The sequence below is a fragment of the Corylus avellana genome, chromosome ca9 (genome assembly GCF_901000735.1).
Source record: "Corylus avellana chromosome ca9, CavTom2PMs-1.0".
Classification (NCBI taxonomy): Eukaryota; Viridiplantae; Streptophyta; class Magnoliopsida; order Fagales; family Betulaceae; genus Corylus; species Corylus avellana.
Window position 1 is genome coordinate 23246539 of NC_081549.1, and position 19106 is coordinate 23265644.

General features: G+C 35.9%; 1 protein-coding gene and 1 pseudogene across 3 annotated transcripts; both read right to left on the reverse strand.

The window, feature by feature from the left end:
• Positions 1 to 392: 392 nt before the first annotated feature.
• LOC132191956 (probable galacturonosyltransferase 7) lies at positions 393 to 7336 on the reverse strand. 3 transcript variants are annotated; one of them, XM_059607104.1, is made up of 10 exons: positions 6941 to 7336; positions 5636 to 5667; positions 5462 to 5518; positions 5174 to 5233; positions 4253 to 4331; positions 4094 to 4143; positions 3694 to 3992; positions 2274 to 2631; positions 1636 to 2181; positions 393 to 1246 (listed from the first exon to the last, which is right to left on the reverse strand). In XM_059607104.1, the coding sequence occupies exons 1-10, from the start codon at positions 7083 to 7085 to the stop codon at positions 968 to 970; spliced, it is 1905 nt and encodes a 634-aa protein (XP_059463087.1). In that variant the 5' UTR covers positions 7086 to 7336; the 3' UTR covers positions 393 to 967. The 3 variants fall into 3 exon arrangements, with proteins under 3 accessions (XP_059463087.1, XP_059463085.1, XP_059463088.1); XM_059607102.1 differs by having other exon boundaries at positions 5636 to 5679; XM_059607105.1 differs by lacking the exons at positions 5462 to 5518; positions 5636 to 5667; positions 6941 to 7336 and having other exon boundaries at positions 5152 to 5230.
• Positions 7337 to 12097: 4761 nt separating this feature from the next.
• Positions 12098 to 17082, reverse strand: LOC132162511 (ABC transporter B family member 14-like; annotated as a pseudogene).
• Between the last annotated feature and the right edge of the window lie 2024 nt (positions 17083 to 19106).

Below are 19106 nucleotides of genomic sequence, written 5' to 3' on the forward strand. Positions count from 1 at the left end.
AAATTCAGATTGAGGTTTTCGAGAAATGAGTATTTTCCTTTCTATTGGTTCTTCTACCGTCCAACTCACAAATCCACCATTGGAATTGCAAGAGTTGGATGGGAAAGACTAACGGGAAGGACCAATAACATGTCTGGGGAATTTCTCCCCAGACGTACGTCAGCCAAAGTATGCTTAAAAATTTCGGCCCCAAAGTTGCGAAGTATGGATCCCACAAGATCAATGGTGGAATTTGGACGGAGAAAGATCAATGAGGAGAACCAATAGCATCTCTCAAGGCTTTCTCACTTACGCCACCGAGTGTAGGATTAAAAAGAAAAGCTATTAACTTCGTAAATGCCATTTCAAAAAGTACTTTTGAGAAAAAGATTATAATTAGTCGAGACAGTGCAAAGAAAATTCCAGTCCATTCATATTCTCATGACCTAATAAAAAATATGATCAAATAAGATGAAGTAAGGCCTCTAAAGAAAGATTTAGCACTGAAAGACCTAACACTACTTGCTTTCCTAGCCAACAATCATTTACATCATGAATGACAGTCTAAATCCACCTGGAAGAAACACCAATCACATCCTTATTGCGTACACACCATTCGTTATGGCTTTCTCCATCCACTGGTTTGCGTCAACAAGCTAAGAAGCACAGAATAAAGCTCTCCATATCATTCCCTGCACAATCCATCTATCGGTATTTCATACCTCCAATGACCATGAATATCAACTGCAGCAGTCGAGAGTGAACTACATCTCCCTGCTTTGCCAGAAAGTGGATAAATACTCCTATTTACCAAAAAATGAACTATTTTATCATGAAACTCATCCTGGCTATCTCTTCCTTGCAACCCAATACTCTGGAAAACCTAGCCGAATGACAAATTCTCAGCACCCAGAAAATGGAAATCCTCACTTCTTGATCCCCTTATAGTTCCCGGAGTTTGAAGCATTCAATTTGAAACATCAGCTCACTATGAATTTACATTGCATTCACTCAAGAACTGATCTTCTTGGTTCAAAAATTTCTTCCAGTAATGTCTATATTTTGGAATTCCGAGCTCAAGCCAAGGTTTCATGTTACCATTATAGTGCAAAACTGCAGCTTTCGAAATGGCTTGGATGTCAATGCTATAGTCATGTCCTAGTCCAGACAGAGCCCAAGCACCATCAATAGAAAAAACTAGGTCCTCAAAGCTGAGCAAGCTTGCACGCAACGCAATGGCTTCATTTGATCCCTCATGCATGGTCAGCTGCAGTTCATGTTTGGAACAAAGGAAAAAGAGTCAGAAAATTTACATGGCTCGTGATATATTAAGCTTTAGTCACTGCAATAACTATTAGATACAACCATAACAACTGAAAGGCTCAACATAACTGAGAAATAGAGCATGCAGAAATAATACTGAATGAACAGATGCTTTTGCCAAATTTATTGCAGTACAATCAAGTCCAACCTTTGATAGAGAGGTGTGAAGTCAAGTGATTAACAGCAATTAAACAAAAGTGAGGTACAGTGTTTTTTTTAAAAAAAATCTAATTTATATTTTTCTCAGTCATCTTATAGCATTGTCAAACCACCGATAATTCCCAGCATATCCAAACCGGCAACATATGTTTGGTAAAACTCAACATTACTCACCTGCTGAGTCAACCTTTGGTAAGTTTCAGTAAGATCTAGCTCCCTCCACCTGACCAGGTCAATTACATTCAATCCAGACATCCAAGCACAAGAATTTTTATCATTACTGCTCTCACCCAAATATTTCTTCAGTTGACCAAACCTTAATGAGCAAAACTGCACAGCGCCATTAACTTTCCCTCTCATGTCGACATTCCATAGTTCTGACAAGTCTTGCTGCACGACAACATCATCATCGAGAACCACAACTTTCTTCAAATTCTGGAATATGTCAGGGAGAAGATAGTGTGAGTGAGAAAAAATAGAAATGTATTCTGTTCTAATAGAGGCTGTAGGCGGACTATCAACATTGCGAAAGGAAACACGAAACTCCTCAGGCAGGGAAAGATGCAACAGAGTTGCCTTATGATGGTTGTCCAGCTTAAGACGTTCAATGTTTAACACTTGAACTGTGGCTTCCCTGAAAGTATTTCTCAGAAACCATAGTTTCATTGCAAAGTAATTCTGTTCATCTGTAAGCACATGAAAAACCTGATTCATGCTTTCCTGAAACATAACAGGATAATCAATCAGTGTTTCCAGTAGAAGCATTGGTAACTTAAAAGTCAAGCATGACTAACAGAATGTTTGAAACATACTTTTGCATGCATAACAGTTGAGTTGATTGCTACTGATGATGCAAGCACATTATTAGAGAAAATAACAAAGTGGTGCAGTATAGGATCTATATATTTTTCAGCCACAGAGAGCTCCATATTGTTGGGAGGAGATCTGAAATATTCCACTGTCAGTCTCATTGACAGGCAGTGAAGACTCTTTGGCATAGTCTGGACTGCGAGATGGTAGAGGAAGGCACTCTGTTTCATGTGGAAGTTCGCTTCGTCCTCGGCCATATCGTATATTTGTCTCAATTTTTTGTCAACGTTGTTACACTCCACAGAAAATGATTTGGCTTTGGCTATTGCAGCTTCCATCCTCTGTAACTTCTTAGCAATCCTAATGAAACAATTTTGTTCTTAGTGTGTTGAACAAGCCACATGAAAATTTATTATAATATAAATCCATAGCACCTGCAGAAACAAATGATGAGAATAGGGGTAACTTGACCACCGTCTGCTAACACACCAAACAAGTTACTGTATTGACCAGATGTTTTACACCATGCTCATCTCAAAGTTGTAGGGATGCTTATCTAAAAGGTCCAACTACCTCATCCATAGTGCTAGAAGAAACAAGGTTTTAAACAGAAGTTTCTGCCTATATATATATATATATATATATTTTTTTTGTTTTTTTTAATGAATAAAACTTTCTGTATACAGATTATCAGACAAGTATTTTTAATTTCTATATATAACTGTCAGAGTATTTTATTTGTTAATGTCATAGCAACTTGAGCAAAACTCGAGCTTTACAAGAAGCAGATTTAGTAATATTACTACCACAATACACTCAAGAGCTACATGAAACTGTCAGCAATAGGTTTGAAAGGGATTCGAATAGCTTAGAGCTGACTAAGATGGTTTTACCATTTCAAGTGACAAACAGTATGTAATAAAAGGTTCAAAGAGAACCTGAAAGAAAAAAGGAAAAAAGGAAAAGAATAAATGAAGCTCAAAAGAACACGACTAGGGTTAAGAATAGCACATGAGCAAAAAGCACTGGCAGAAGCAGGTCTAGTAAATTTTTTTTTTTTGATAAATAATTCATTTCATTAAAAGAGCGGAGGAGAGTGCAACCCTAGTGCACATGATATATACAAATAAAGTCCCCCTTACATGCTAGAAGAAGAACACGATAAATGCCAATCAAAAAGGTTTTCTAAATAGTCCGAAACTACCATAAATCCAAAAAGAAAAGAAAAGAAAAGAACAGCTTAACAAACAAGCATACATAATGTGCCTGAAGAAAGAAAAATGATTAATGTATCTTACAAGTTTGTTTAGATGGATATGACATCTATCAATGTTCTTGATGGCGATTATTAATGTTCTTAACCATGACTTCATTGGTGGCTCTTATTCATGGAAAACAGGGTAATGATTTGCCATCACTTACTGTGGTGGAAGATCAGCATCTGTAGTGCTTTCACTAAGAACACGCTCCAGTTCTTGAATATTTTGCTTCAGCTCACGAGACAACTTGTCCTGTCTAGGAAGTTTTGCAATACTAGGATAGTATGCTCTAGCCACAAATAGTTGGTCCTTCAATTTCTTCACTGTAGAATCTTTCATTTCTTCTACATGTTCTTGGCGCCAAAGGCAATAACTACCAAATTTAAACTCACATAATTTTCCAATTTCATCAACATCTTTTGTATATAAGGGGCCTTCAACTGCAGCACCAACTTTAGGATTCTGTCACAGAATTTCAAACCGATCAATTAAGCTCTACAAGCACCAGAAATTGATTAGCATGTTAACGAGTAGTCTGCAGCAAAAGAGTGATGTGTACTTACATTTGCATTGGGAGGTGATGGCATAATACCATGTGGAGGCACTGGAAGACCTGCAAATAATTTATAATAAAAAGTAAAACAAAAAAACAAATGGACATCTTTTAACAAGGTGGTAAAGAATATATGAGCAAACTTTAAAGATGTGGAGGCCACCAAAACCTTTTTTTGGTTGAGTATCGCGTATCGAACCTCTAGCGATGGTTTTATTCGCTTTGTTGGACAAGTTTCTAAGAACATCCTGACACATGTAACACAAGATGACAAAAAGAATGTCAAGCATGATTTTATTAGCCCACATTGCAGCACTTACAGGTCAATAAGCTTATATGTCAACATTCTGGGGATCAAAATGCATGTGCTTCTTTTTCTTTCCAGTAAATGAATTGTAAGACGCTCATTAAAAATAAGTTTACAGCTTAACTAAAATATATATCAGGAAAAAGAAAAACAAAAGACATAATTGATGTGCATATGTCCATGGGCTTTAAATACTAACCAAATATGAAAGTCAAGAGACTCATTTACACACACAAAAGAAGAAAATTTCCCTCTCAAGCCTCATCAGTTGCATCCTACCATATGTTGAATGAGTGTGGTTCATATAGATAAAAATGCTTTTGTATGTCATTTGAATTCTCTATTTTCATTTACTTTTGCAAGTCAATTATGCGTTCATCACAGACCAAAGTATATCCCAAAATTAATTAGAACTTTCAGGACCAATGCTATTGTTCCATAGCTAAATGACATTACAAACAATACTCATCTTTGCGATAAAATAGGTACATTCTGTTTTTTTATAAGGAATAATAAAATTAGACAACCTCAAATCTTTTAGATTAGTGTATCATAGAATGAGTAAAAGGAAAGCCATTTGCTATCAAATGATTCAATTACAAGGTTTTTATTTGACAATTGTGTAAGCATTATCAACACCATTTACAACCATGAAAGACACAATAATACCACTTTCAATGATTTAACAGTTAAAAAGTTAAGTATTAAAAAATCACTACAAAACAAAATACTTATCAAAAAAAAAAAAGTTAAGTATTGACCATCAGAGCATTATGCATGAACCTTTGGAAGAGTTGGTCCAAATTTTCCAATAAGCCTTTCTACATTGCTTGATTGATCCCCCTGTAAAAAATCAAAGCATGGGTCATTATAGGACTAGCCTTTAATCTTCATATAAGAAAACAATATATATGTATGTACATGTAGAAGTTTCTTTAATTTTGGGGCGTTGGAGGACAAAAGTTTGAAATTGAAATTTTCACAAGCAAGTTTTTAGCATTTAACTTGTACATCATCAAATTCTGCACAAAACTGGTAGCATAGCCTAATGGCAAGTATAAAATGTATTACCTCAGATGCATTCCAAGCATTTCTGATTTTGTACTGGTCATATCCTCTTAAACCATCCTGATTTGCAATTAAGAGAGAGAGAGAGAGAGAGAGAGAGAGAGAGAGAGTCAATGTCAACAAAAAATTGAAGCACAAAAAGATGTACAAAATTCGCAAAAATATTAAAATACTTACTGAAGCTGAACCTTGTTGTTCGGAAACATAACCTGCAGAAGATGCTAAATTAATGGTGTTAAAAAGTTAATATAAATGGGAAATATGTGTTCATGTGATGAAAGAGGAGTAAAGAAAGAGTACAATCATGAAAACATGCCTAAAGAAAAAACTACATTCACTTCTATAAATGACAATTGCAGCAGATCAAAATAATTCCTCAACTTTGTCATCTTTATCTCCTCATATATAACCATAAATGAAACCTCAAAACAACGTTTTTGGATAAGAGCCAAAAAACAAAAGACAAAACAAAGTAATTAGGAAAGAATCTTAAGATTGTGATATTGTCATAGGTGTGGCCGTTCTTGGTTTCCAAGGGAACTATAGCACCAGTGAGTCTAAACTCAGACCTAACCTATAGTGAAGGTTCATGTGATAAAGGCATCTCAATTGTTGCAACCTATGATCCCAGCTCATTGGAAATGCCAGTCAATGCTCAGCTGCTTGTTTTATAGCAAAGACTTTGGCCTTTACACTCTGTGGCTTGCATAATTATCAGAAGAAGCCTTCTGTTATTATGTGGGATTGTCCATTATTATGACATCAAACAATTAACGGAGTCCTCTACGAAGCCCTAAGATATGTAAATGCAAAATGTTATACCATAAGGTTGAAATAAGAAAGTTAAGAATCTTTGCACTCTTTCTATATAAAACCAGTCGGTGTTGACCATTACAAAGAAACCATTCCTTGGCAGATGAAAGTTTGGGTGTTACGACGCCATGCTATGCCGAGTTAATGAAAATATACAACAACCACAAGGACAGGGATTAATAAGTAGCAATTCCCACAGTAGGAATAAACGAAAATATAGATTATTCCATAAATAGAGAAGGAGGGAGACTTGTGACTGTAATGTTTTGCTAGTTAAGTTAGTCTAAATCCCCAAAATCCCGGAAGCTGCCATCAAATTGGTGAAAAAGAGGCGGAGGAAATTAAATCAGGAAATGTAGTAGATTCAAAGAGCCACAGCTAATGTCGATCGACCAGCGACATATCAATAGAAAAAGACCAACAAACGTACGGGAAGTAGAAGAGAATCTGCCGACACCAATTGGAGGAAGAGATGGAGAGACTCATGTGCCCTAATTAGAAGGGAAGAGAGAGGAGGGGGGAGAGAGAGAGAGAGAGAGAGAGAGAATTGAACTGAAACCACAAAGAAAAAACACATACAAGAAACAGATCTAAACAAAACCAAAAAATTAGAGGTCAGATTGAGCAAGGCAGAGCACAGAGACAGTAGAAACTAGAAAGAGGAGTTACCCGCAGAGCGAAAGCCATTGTGAAGGCCGAGCAAAAAGACAAGAGGAACCAGCATGGAGAGGATAACGAGACCCAGCACCCCAATCGCAAGCCCTCTCCATCGCCTTTTCGCCGCATATCCATAAGAAGAAGCCGCGCCCTTCATCTCCGTCTCAGTTGTCCCTTAACTTGCCTCTACCTTTTTTCCTTCGTCTTTTAATGATTTTTATGCTAATTATTAATTTCTCTTCAAATGTAATTGCTACCTGTTGGAACAATTTCAACCAAGATTATGGGAGTGACGGGCAACGACCTCCGCCACGGATTTAGCGCCAATACAGAACACTCTCATAAGCAGTAAACCACTCTTCTTCGTCTCCCCCTCTACCTCACTTTCTGTTGCTTTATAATTTTCAATTTTCTTCACTCGCTGGATTCCGTCCCACGCGTATTCCAAGTGTCTTTTACGTAGGGAGGAGAGAGAGGGACACACACAAGGTTGCACGTGTCGAATTTTCAACCGTTTTGATTCACAAAAATGTGATAGTTCATTTATGCTTACGGTAGTATGCGTTTTTTTTGAAAGAAGGAAAAAAAAAAAAAAAAAAAAAAAACACGAATGACCTACATTTGGCCGAAACAATCTCAATGAAATAAATATTAGACTTTCTAAGCGACACAAAAAAATATATTCGAATTTTCAGTCGTTCTGAGTCATGAAAATATAAAAATTCATTCATGTTTCCGAACCATGCGTTCTTTTTGAAGGTAGGAAAACAAGAAAAAATACGGGCCCGAATATCTGATTTTTGACCGAAACAAACTGAATGACATACATATTTGAGTTTCTGAGTTAAACGAAAAAAGAAATTTAAATTTTTAGTTGTTCTCGATCAAGAAAATGTGAAATTTCATTCATGATTACGACAACATGCATTCTTTTCGGAGGGAGGAAAACAAGAAAAAACACGAGCTCGAATGTTTGGTATTCGGCCGAAACAATCTGAATGAAATAAATATCAGACTGTCCGAGCTAGACAATAAAAACAATTCAAATTTTCTGTCGTTCTTGGTCACACAAATGCAAAAGTTCATTCATTCTTTTTTTGACTAGCTTCGTAAGTATGAATGAACTTTCGCGTTTTCATGACCTAGAATGATTAAAAATTCGATTTTTTATTTATTTATTTATTTTTTATTTTGTCCATCTTAGAAAGTGCGATATTTATCTCATTTATGTTGTTTTGGCTGAAAATAAAACATTATGCTATTTTCTTGTTTTCCTCCTTACGAAAAGAATGCATGCTACCGTAAGTGTGAATGAACTTTCGCATTTTCGTCACTTAGAACGATTGAAAATTCGAATTTCTTTTTTTGTTTAGCACAGAAAGTCTGATATTTATCTTATTTAGGTTGTTTTGGCCAAAAATCAAACATTCATACTTTTTTTTTTGATTTTTCTCATTAAGGTTGTTTCAGACAAAATTCAGACATTTGGATTTTTTCTTATTTTCCACCCTCCAAAAAGTATGCATGCTACCGTAATCTTGAATGAACTTTAGCATATTCGTGAACTAAAACGACCGACAATTCGAATTTCTTTTTTGGCCTAGCTCAGAATCTTTGATATTTATCTTATCAAGGTTGTTTCAGCTGAAAATCAAATAGTTGGATTTTTTCTTGTTTTCCTCTTGAAAAGAACCTTTGCAAATGTATGCATGAATGAACTTTCACATTTTCGTGACCCATATCGACTGAAAATTTGAATTTCTTTTTTTGTCTAACTTAGAAAGTCCGATACTTATCTCATTAAGGTTGTTTTGGCCAAAAATGTCTAGGGTTTTAGGGATGTGGTCACCCTAAAACTGCTCAAAACCGAATTCCAAAACTACTTTGGGAAACTAGTTTTAGAAACCGGTCTTAGAAACCGCGAATGAAACCCCAAATATGAAACCTCAAAAGAAACCCCAAATCAAACCCCGAATGAAACCCCAAATGAAACCCTGAATGAAACCCTAAATGAAACCCAAAATGAAACCACGAATGAAACCCTAAATGAAACATTTAGATATTTTCTTGTTTTCCTCCCTACAAAAAGAATGCATTCTACAGTAAGCATGAATGAACTTTAGTATTTTCGTGACCCAAAATGACTGAAAACTCGAATTTCTTGTATTGTCTAGTTTAGAAAGTTTGATATTTATCTCATTCAGGTTGTTTCGGCTGAAAATCAAACATTCAGATTTTTTCTTGTTTTCCTCCCTACGAAAAGACCGCATGCTATCGTAAGCATGAATGATCTTTCTCATTTTCGTGACCAAGAACGACTAAAAATTCGAATTTCTAGTTTTGTCCATCTCAGAAAGTCTTATATTTATCTCATTCATGTTGTTTCGGTTGAAAATCAAACATTATGATTTTTTCTTGTTTTGCTCCCAACGAAAAGAATGCATGCTACCGTAAGCATGAATGAACTTTCGTATTTTCGTGACCCGGAACGGCTGAAAATTCGAATTTATTTTTTTTTTGTCTAGCTCAAAAAGTCTGATATTTATCTCATTCATGTTGATTCGGCCGAAAATCAAACATTAGAATTTTTTCTTGTTTTCCTCACTTCGAAAAGAACGTATGCTACCATAAGTATGAATGAACTTTTGCATTTTCGTGACCCAGAACGACTAAAAATTCAAATTTCTTATTTTGTCCATATTAGAAAGTCCGATATTTATCTCATTCACGTTAATTTGTTTGAAAATAAAACATTTTGATTTTTTCTTGTTTCCCTCCTTACGAAAAGAACACATGCTACCATAAGCATGAATGTACTTATGCATTTTCGTGATCCAGAACGACTAAAAATTCGAATGTCTTGTTTTGGCCATCACAGAAAGTCCAATATTTATTTCATTCATGTTGTTTCGGCTGAAAATCAAACATTCATATTTTTTTCTTGTTTTCCTCCCTTCGAAAAGAACGCATGCTATCGTAAGCATGAATGAACTTTCGCATTTTTGTGACCTAGAACGACTGAAAACTCAAATTTCTAGTTTTGTCTAACTTAGAAAATCCGATATTTATCTCATTCAGGTTGTTTCGACTAAAAATCAAACATTTTGATCTTTTTTTATTTTTATTTTTATTTTTGTTTTGATTTCCTCCCTCCGAAAAGAAAGCATGCTACCATTAGCATGAATAAATTTTCGCATTTTAGTGACTCAAAACGACTAAAAATTCAAATTTCTTTCTTTTGCGTAGCTTAGAAAGTCAGATATTTATCTCATGCTATCGTAAGCATAAATGAAGTTTTGCATTTTTATGACCCAAATATCAACGTTGAAACCCCAAATATCACCGTTGAAACATGAATACCCTGTTGAAATCACAAATGAAACCTCGTTGAAACCCCAAATGAAACCCATCGAAACCCCAAATGAACATTCGTATTTTCGTGATCTAGAAACGATGAAAATTCGAATGTCTTCTTTATTTTGACTATGTCAGAAAGTCTGAATATTTATCTCACTCAGATTGGTCCGGCCGAAAATCTAGCTTTCGATTTTTTTTTTTTGTTTAGCTCCATTCGAGAAAAACACATGCTACTATAAGCATAAATGAAGTTTTGCATTTTTTGCATTTTTTTCTGACCCAAATATTAACGTTGAAACCCCAAATATCACCGTCGAAACCTGAATACCCCATTGAAAGCACAAATGAAACGTCGTTGAAATCACAAATGAAACCCATTGAAACCCAAAATGAAACCCTGTTGAAACCCCAAATGAACTTTCGTCTTTACGTGACACAGAAAGGCTGAAAATTCGAATGCCTTTTTTTTTTGCCTATTTCAGAAAGTATGATATTTATCTCATTTAGGTTGGTTCGGCCGAAAATAAGACCTTCGAATTTTTTCTTGTTTACCTCCCCTCGAGAAGAATGCATGCAATCGTAAGCATAAATGAAGTTTTGCAATTTTTGCATTTCCGTGACCCAAATATCAACATTGAAACCCCAAACATCACCGTTGAAACCTGAATACCCCATTGAAATCACAAATGAAACTTCGTTGAAACCCCAAAGGAAAGCCATTGAAACCCCAAATGAAATCCTGTTGAAACCCCAAATGAAACCCATTGAAACCCCAATTTGTGTGGAAAATTCGAATGTCTTTTTTTTTTTGCCTATCTCAGAAAGTACGATATTTATCTCATTCAGGTTGGTCTGGCCGAAAATAAGACCTTCGAATTTTTTCTTGTTTACCTCCCCTCGAGAAGAACGCATGCAACCGTAAGCATAAATGAAGTTTTGCAATTTTTGCATTTCCGTGACTCAAATATCAACATTGAAACCCCAAACATCACCGTTGAAACCTGAATACCCCATCGAAATCACAAATGAAACTTCGTTGAAACCCCAAATGAAAGCCATTGAAACCCCCAATGAAACCCTGTTGAAACCCCAAATGAAACCCATTGAAACCCCAATTTGTGTGGAAAATTTGAATGTCTTTTTTTTTGCCTATCTCAGAAAGTACAATATTTATCTCATTCAGGTTGGTCCGGCCGAAAATAAGACCTTACGAATTTTTTCTTGTTTACCTCCCCTCGAGAAGAACGCATGCAACCGTTAGCATAAATGAAGTTTTGCAATTTTTGCATTTCCGTGACTCAAATATCAACGTTGAAACCCCAAACATCACCGTTGAAACCCGAAAATAAGACCTTAGAATTTTTTCTTGTTTACCTCCCCTCGAGAAGAACGCATGCAACCGTTAGCATAAATGAAGTTTTGCAATTTTTGCATTTCCGTGACTCAAATATCAACGTTGAAACCCCAAACATCACCGTTGAAACCTGAATACCCCATCGAAATCACAAATGAAACTTCGTTGAAACCCCAAATGAAACCCATTGAAACCCCAATTTGTGTGGTTATCTTAGGTACTATTTATCTATTGCATCATGTTATTAACCTCATCCTGTTCCTTTTCTATTTGTTGAAACCCCAAATGAAACCCATTGAAACCCCAATTTGTGTGGTTATCTTAGGTACTATTTATCTATTGCATCATGTTATTAACCTCATCCTGTTCCTTTTCTATTTTCATGACAACCAATATTACAAAGCTATTACTTAAACACCAAAATAAAATTATAGTTTTATGGCTTAGTGTAATTTTCTTCGGCATGTAAATTATAGCCAACTTTTTGGAACGGGGAATCCATTAATTTTCTACCAAACTTTGTAGCCGGAATAATCTTGAATAAACTCCGTCTGAGGATGTTATTAGGGTTGAGTGAGAGCCCATCTCAACAATTTCACCTTTATCCATGACAACTATGGTGTTTGAGTTTATCACTGTGGAAAGCCTGTGTGCAACTGTAATTTGTGTGGTTCTTGACAACAAGCCACCATTGTTGTTCAGATTAAGTGACTCCAACGCGCTCACTACAGTTCTTTCAGACTTAGCATCAAGGGCACTTGTTGCTTCATCTAGGAGCAAAATTACAGGCCTCTTTAGTAGAGTTCTTGCAATGGCTATTCTTTGCTTTTGTCCACCTGAAAGTTGGCAGCCTTTCTTTCCAACAGTTGTATCATATCCATAAGGGAAATTACTTATAAATTCATGTATGTTTGCTTCCACTAATACCTCCACAATTTCAGTTTCAGAAGCTGCATCATTTCCATAGCAGATATTGTCTCTAATTGAGGAGCTAAAAAGAAGTGGCTCTTGTTGCACCAATCCTATTTGTGTCCTCAGCCTTCTCAGATTGTACTCCCTTATGTCTTTCCAATCAATAAGAATCTTTCCTTCACTTGGATCATAAAATCTTAGCAAAAGGGCCAAAACAGAGGATTTTCCTGCTCCACTTGGCCCAACGAGAGCTACCTTTGATCCAGCTTCAATTTGTAAACTGAAGTTGTTGAGAACAGTCACTGCTGGTCTTAATGGGTAGTTAAATTTGACGTTTTGAAATTCAATTATTCCCTTGATCCTCTCAAGACGTGAATTTTCCGGTGTATCTGGTTCAATTTCAGTTTTCCGGTCGAGGGTATAGAATGCAGGAGTTAGTATCCTGATGGCAGAGATGATGGTGGGGATCAATGTCCATAACTCAGTGATTGAAGGTACTGTGAGAGAGAAAATCTGGTATGCTCTTATGCCATTTTCAAAGGTGGCTTGCTTTTTATCAACCAAAATTGTTGTGTACCACAAAGCGACAGCATGTGCAATGTTCCATAAACAAAGGGTGCATATTCCATACTTAATACTCTCTCTCCTGCTCTTCCTCTTTGGGATTTCCAGAAATATTCTGGCTTTCCTAATTATGTGCTCTTCATGACAAAAGGATGCTATGGTTCTTATGTTGGTTGCAAATTCAGAAGTTAGGCTGATAAGTTCATAATGTGCAGCAGCTGAATCACCTGAAAATCCTTTAGCTGACTTGGCTTGAATCAGGCCACCGATGAAGTGGCAGGGCATCACAGCCCAAGCTACCAAGCCCATTCTCCAGTTTACAACCATGCTAACGAATGTTGCAATCAATATGGAGGAGATGCATTGTACAATAACAGACATACGATCAGCAATTATGGTTTTAACCATGGAGGTATCATATATGATTTGTGAAGTAAGTGAACCAACATTGTTCTCAGGTTTCTCAAACCAAGCTATTTCATTGTGCAATATGCCTGCAAAATTGTAATGCTGTAGATGTCAATTTACACTTTTGTACTGGGTTTCGGAGCTCGTACTTATGATAAAATAATCTGCTTAAAGTGTATAGAGTAATTTACCAGAGAGAAAAATGTAACGTGATGATGCAGAAATTTTAATGGGCGTACTGTTATACCTGAATACAAAGCTTGTTTGAGGTTTCCCATAGCCTTCTCCCCAACCATGCCAAAAAAGTAATGTTGCATGGTGTGACTGAATAATGAAAGCAATCCAATTAGAGAAAAGATGATTGAATACCATCCAACTTCCCTCTTTGCATCTTTGTTGTAGTACGCTACTCCTATTGTAATGATGAAAAATCCGAAAATAGGCTTTGAGATGCCAGAGAAAGCTGCAACAAAGGAGCCAATAGCAATCTTTACAAGGTCTCTGTTTTTCAGGCCAAACCAGATTCTGAGGAATATACTTGTATTTCTTCTTCCCCTCTGGTCTTCTTGCTTGGTAAAGTCTCCAGTATATTTGTTGGACTCTATATATTCCTCCTTTTGTTCAATTTCTTGAGATGGAACCTGTTGCTTGATATTTGCAGGTTCTTCAGTGGAATTTGTGGCTCTGTCATTCAATCCACGATATAAGCAGGTTGAGTTTTTGTTCCAATTATTTCAATAACACGTCAAGAAAGGGGGAATTGGGGGCGAATAACCTCAAGTCGTAAACTGGGTTCAGGTTCTGCATGTTATATAGGTTATTGTAGACTTTGTTGGTATCTAGCAAGCTCTGGTGTGTTCCTGTCTCTGTAACTTGACCATTTTCTACAACCGCAATGATATCTGCATTAATAATGGTAGACAGTCTGTGCGCGATCAAGATGACTGTTCTCCCCTGCATGGCCATCTCAAGGGCGTCTTGAACCACTTCTCTGACTCTAAATCAAGTGCACTTGTGGCCTCGTCAAGCAAAAGAATTGGAGGGTTTTTTAGAATGGCTCTTGCTATTGCGATTCTCTGTTTTTGCCCTCCTGATAACTGGACTCCCCTTTGTCCTACCTGCACTCCAAATTAGTGTAGAATTAATACTCTCATTGAGTGAATGGGATCAAGCACTTGGGATATTAAGTTATAATGACGCCGTTGCCCTGTATTTGCTCTATTCTGTTTTCATAGCTTACCAAAGCTGACCTATTAGACGTCCCATGAGAACTAAAGTAATTGACTTGCAGTCTTGAAAGCTAAGGCTTGGTTTATTTGCTTGGTTTATTTATTTATTTTTGTTCCCATAACTGAATAATCCTGACCTACTAGGTACATCTCATTAGAAGCAAGGTACTTGAACTATATTATTCAATGCAAGGCTCCTATATCTTCTGCCTTTTTTTTTTGTTAGATCATTTCCCTTCACTTAATTATTTCCACGTAAATGTTATATGGTTAAATTTTAACAACTATTAACAAGCATTTGGCACTATAATATATACTGATGACATTTGTTGTAAGAGCTATGGACTGTACACAACAATTAAGATGTATGGAGCAAAATGTTAGTATTAAAATATATGATGCGACGCACATTAATTATTCATTTTTGGTTACTATTTATGGTACTGTGCAAACATCCGACATGTTGTTTAAAAGTACTTTGTTTGTTGCAATTAAAACGGAATGGTGGATAGAAATTTTTTTAGGTGGATTAGAATAATGTTTAAGGAGTCATCCTCTTTTAAATTCGTCATATTTATATAAAATGAATGGAATGGTGAATAAGTGATTTCCAAAGAATTGTCACATAAAACATAGATATGTATAGTGTGCAAAACAGGAAAGGGTTGATATTATGAATTAGGATTGCGAGGCTTGTACTTTGAATGCTTAGTCGGAGACTCACTAGAATGTCAAACATATGGATTAGTTTTCTGTCAGTCCCCCTTCTCATATTCTTGTTTACAACCTTTTTTTTTTTATTTTTTTTTATTTTTTTTATTTTTAATATTAGATTTTGAGTATAATTTTATTTCCGATATCTGCATGATCATTTCGGTTTTTGATTGGCCAATAATTGCGATGCGATAAGTAGTTTTGTTGAACTAATAATGCTTGAAAAAGTGGTAAGGTGAATGGAGAGGGGTTTGTCAACAAACCTCTGTCAGGTACTGATTTGGAAGCTGCGATATAAAGGAGTGTGCATTTGCCATTCTTGCTGAATTTTGGATTATTTGGTCATCCGCATTTATATTTCCGACTTTGATGTTATCCAAGATGGTGCCAGAAAAAAGTGATGGTTCTTGGGAAACCGCACCTATGTTTTTCCGGAGGAACTTCAAATCGAGATCCTTGATGTTGTGTTTGTCAACGAAAATCTCTCCTGAACATAAATATGCATACTTCATCATTAATTATACACTTGCATCTGCAAATATGAACTTAAAACAAAAAAAAATTTAGATTCCGTGCAATAGAGTTATCATATTACACTACAAATAGGGCTGTTCTATGTAAAAGGCTATATGAACCCATTTGGTCGGACAGACGTTCGAGTAGCCGAAGTCATTCTTGCTCGGATAGTTCTTACAAGTAGAATCATTACAACCTTTCAGCATGGATTGACCTATTGCAGTACAATATAAGGGATTTCCGTTCAAACAGAAGGACATAGGAGAGCTTGATGTGGCAAGCTATTGAAACATACATATACGTGTGTCCATTTTTCGCATTGAATGCTTGGGTTCTTAAGAGCTTAAAGTAAAAGAAGGAAAAAACAAAATGTTGAGCAACTCGGGACTAATTTAGGAGTAAGAAGGAGCTGCACAAACCTTTTGAGGGGTCATAGAATCTTGCAACTAGAGAGATGACTGTACTCTTTCCACATCCACTGCTACCCACTAAAGCCACTGTCTTTCCTGCTGGGATTGACAATGAAAAACCTTGAAGGATCAATTTCTCTGGCCGAGATGGGTAGGCAAAGTATACATCACGTATGTCAATGTTGCCATCAACCCCTTCAAGCGTCTTCCCTCGTGAACTAGAGCTTATACTTGGCTTTGTGTGAATCACATGGAACACTTGGTTTCCCGCAGCCTTTGCCTGATTGAAGACTTGCATGTCTGGAGTAGCATGGGTGAGTGATCTGCATTAAAAAGAAGCAAGTTTTTTTTTTTTAAATGCACGAAGTGATAGAATTTGGTGTGCTTTTAGTTCTATTTTTCTTTTTAAGTGAATGTTACTTCGATCATTACATAGCTCCGAACAGAATGCTCATTACTACAGCTATAATATCCCCTCCACTTGCCCTCTTGGCAGTAACTACAATGGCTCCAACCCATACGATGAAAGCCCAAGAACAGAAGCTCACAGTCAGAAACATTCCTGTTCCAACGCCCTTTAGTAGTGCTTCTCCTCTGCTTAACAATAACTGTTTCTCCATGCACTCTGAGAAAGACTTGATTGCACAGCTCTCCCCAACAAATGCATGCACTGTTTTAATTTGAGATCGTCTGCGATAGGGAAATCAGAGAGCAGATTAGTCAAATAATTAGGGAAATCACTGTTTTAATTTAAGTTTTTAGGGGGTCCTTAACGGGTCTAGTCAGTGTTGTAGTGGGTTGGTCGTTTTTGCACATGGGCGGAACCACCAAAAAATTATAGTCATTCCCTATATATATTTTATGTATGCTGCAATTTTCTAAAATGGACCCTCCAAAAGTAATTTTAACTATTTATAAATGTTTTTCTCTGCCCCTCTTAAAATTTTGGTCTGGATGTTCGAAAGCCTCCAATTAAGAATGGTGAATATGGTTCTTCCTATGAGTTAAGGAAATTTGTCGGATAGATATGATCACAAAAACTAGTATGAGTTGAAGAGTATGGGTAGGTTTGAGGATTCGGGACTAGGTTTTGTAATTTTTGCCTTTTTTGTTGTGTTGTTGTTGTTGGTTTTTCTTTTTTTTTGTTCTATTTTTTTGGGTTTCTTTTGCATGAAAATTATTTTAACATAAATTAAGAATTAAGTGATGAAAAATATAAAAGAACTAAAAATTGATGAAAATGAAGAAAAGTTGAAAAAAACTAATAATATGAAGAAAAAAAAAAGGGTGAAATGAGAGATAATAGAAGGATAATATGTTATTAAAAGCCTCTAATTACACGGTTAAAATTTAAACAAAAGAAAAAAAAAATTATGTTAAAAGTTCGAAGAATAATATAGAGTTAGATAATATGAAAGGGAAATTAACTGAAATTTAAGGGAGATGTAAAAAAGAGCAAATGAAGTGGAACCAACAGTGAGAAAATGAATCAAAAGGAATGGAGAAATGTCGAAAATTATGTAAAGTAAAAAAAAGAGAGTAGAAAATAAAAGAGAAGAAAAGAAAAGTAGAACGAAGTACGAAAAAAGTAATTGAATTAAAAAATTAAAATTGAAGAAATCTTTCTTACTAATGCCTGTTTATCTTGGAGTCTTAGCGCCCACGGCGGAGTCAAAGCACAAGGGCAGTGGCGCCAAAAGCTGTTCTACTCCCACCGGGGCACTTCCAAAGAATTTTATGTACCCAAAAAATAAATATTATGCATTGAAGAGTAACCCCGACCAAAAGAAATAGTCTAAAAAAGTGAAAGTAGAAAAATCAAATTTTAAAATTTGGGAAAATTACAGTTTACCCCCCCCCAAAGTTGACAGCATTTTTCAATTCGAACATCAAAGTTTCAATTTTTGCAATTCACCCCCACAAAGTTTCAATTTTTTTCAATTCGACCAATATTATCCAAAAATTCTGATACTGCCCCTGATTTTTTTTTTTTTTTTTTTTTTTTTTTTTTTTTTTATGAAAAAAAAAATTTGGGGGGTGCAAAAATGGCCAAATGGGCAAAGGGGTGGCCACGGCCACCCTGAATTTTTTTTTTTTAAAAAATTAGGGACAATATGGGAAGTTTTGGATACAATTGGTCAAATTGCAAAAATTTGGGACTTTGGGAGGGTGAATTGCAAAAATTGAAACTTTGATGTTCGAATTGAAAAATGCTGTCAACTTTGGGGGGGAGGTAAACTGTAATTTTCCCAAATTTTAAAATTTGATTTTTCTACTTTCACTTTTTTAGACTATTTCTTTTGGTCGGGGTTACTCTTCAATGCATAATATTTATTTTTTGGGTACATAAAATTCTTTGGAAGTGCCCCGGTGGGAGTAGAATAGCTTTTGGCGCCACTGCCGTTGTGCTTTGACTCGGCCGTGGGCGCTAAGACTCCGAGATGCCGTTAGAAATTGGTTTCGGATTGCAGGACGAGTTTTTCTGAAGGAGTTGGAACATGGACACCATGTTTCCGGGTGTGTATCCGAAAAGTATTATGAGTTGAAAATAGTAGGGTAGGTACTCTAGGGATTATATGCTGTTTTATTTTTAAATATATTTTGTTTTGTTCAGTTCGGATTTTTTTTTTGGTTTTTTACAACAATGGAAATTAAAACCGTAATCAAAATAAATAAATATTAGAACCAAGAAAAACAAAGTTTTACGAATATTG

Excerpts from the sequence above, each read along its gene's own strand:
- LOC132191956 (XM_059607102.1), bottom strand. The coding sequence starts at position 7,085 with ATGAAGGGCGCGGCTTCTTCTTATGGATATGCGGCGAAAAGGCGATGG. Across the intron at positions 5,680-6,940 it reads CAATGGCTTTCGCTCTGCGG|CATCTTCTGCAGGTTATGTT; the intron begins GTAACTCCTCTT and ends CCATTAATTTAG. Across the intron at positions 2,632-3,693 it reads GATGCTGATCTTCCACCACA|GATTGCTAAGAAGTTACAGA; the intron begins GTAAGTGATGGC and ends TTGTTTCATTAG.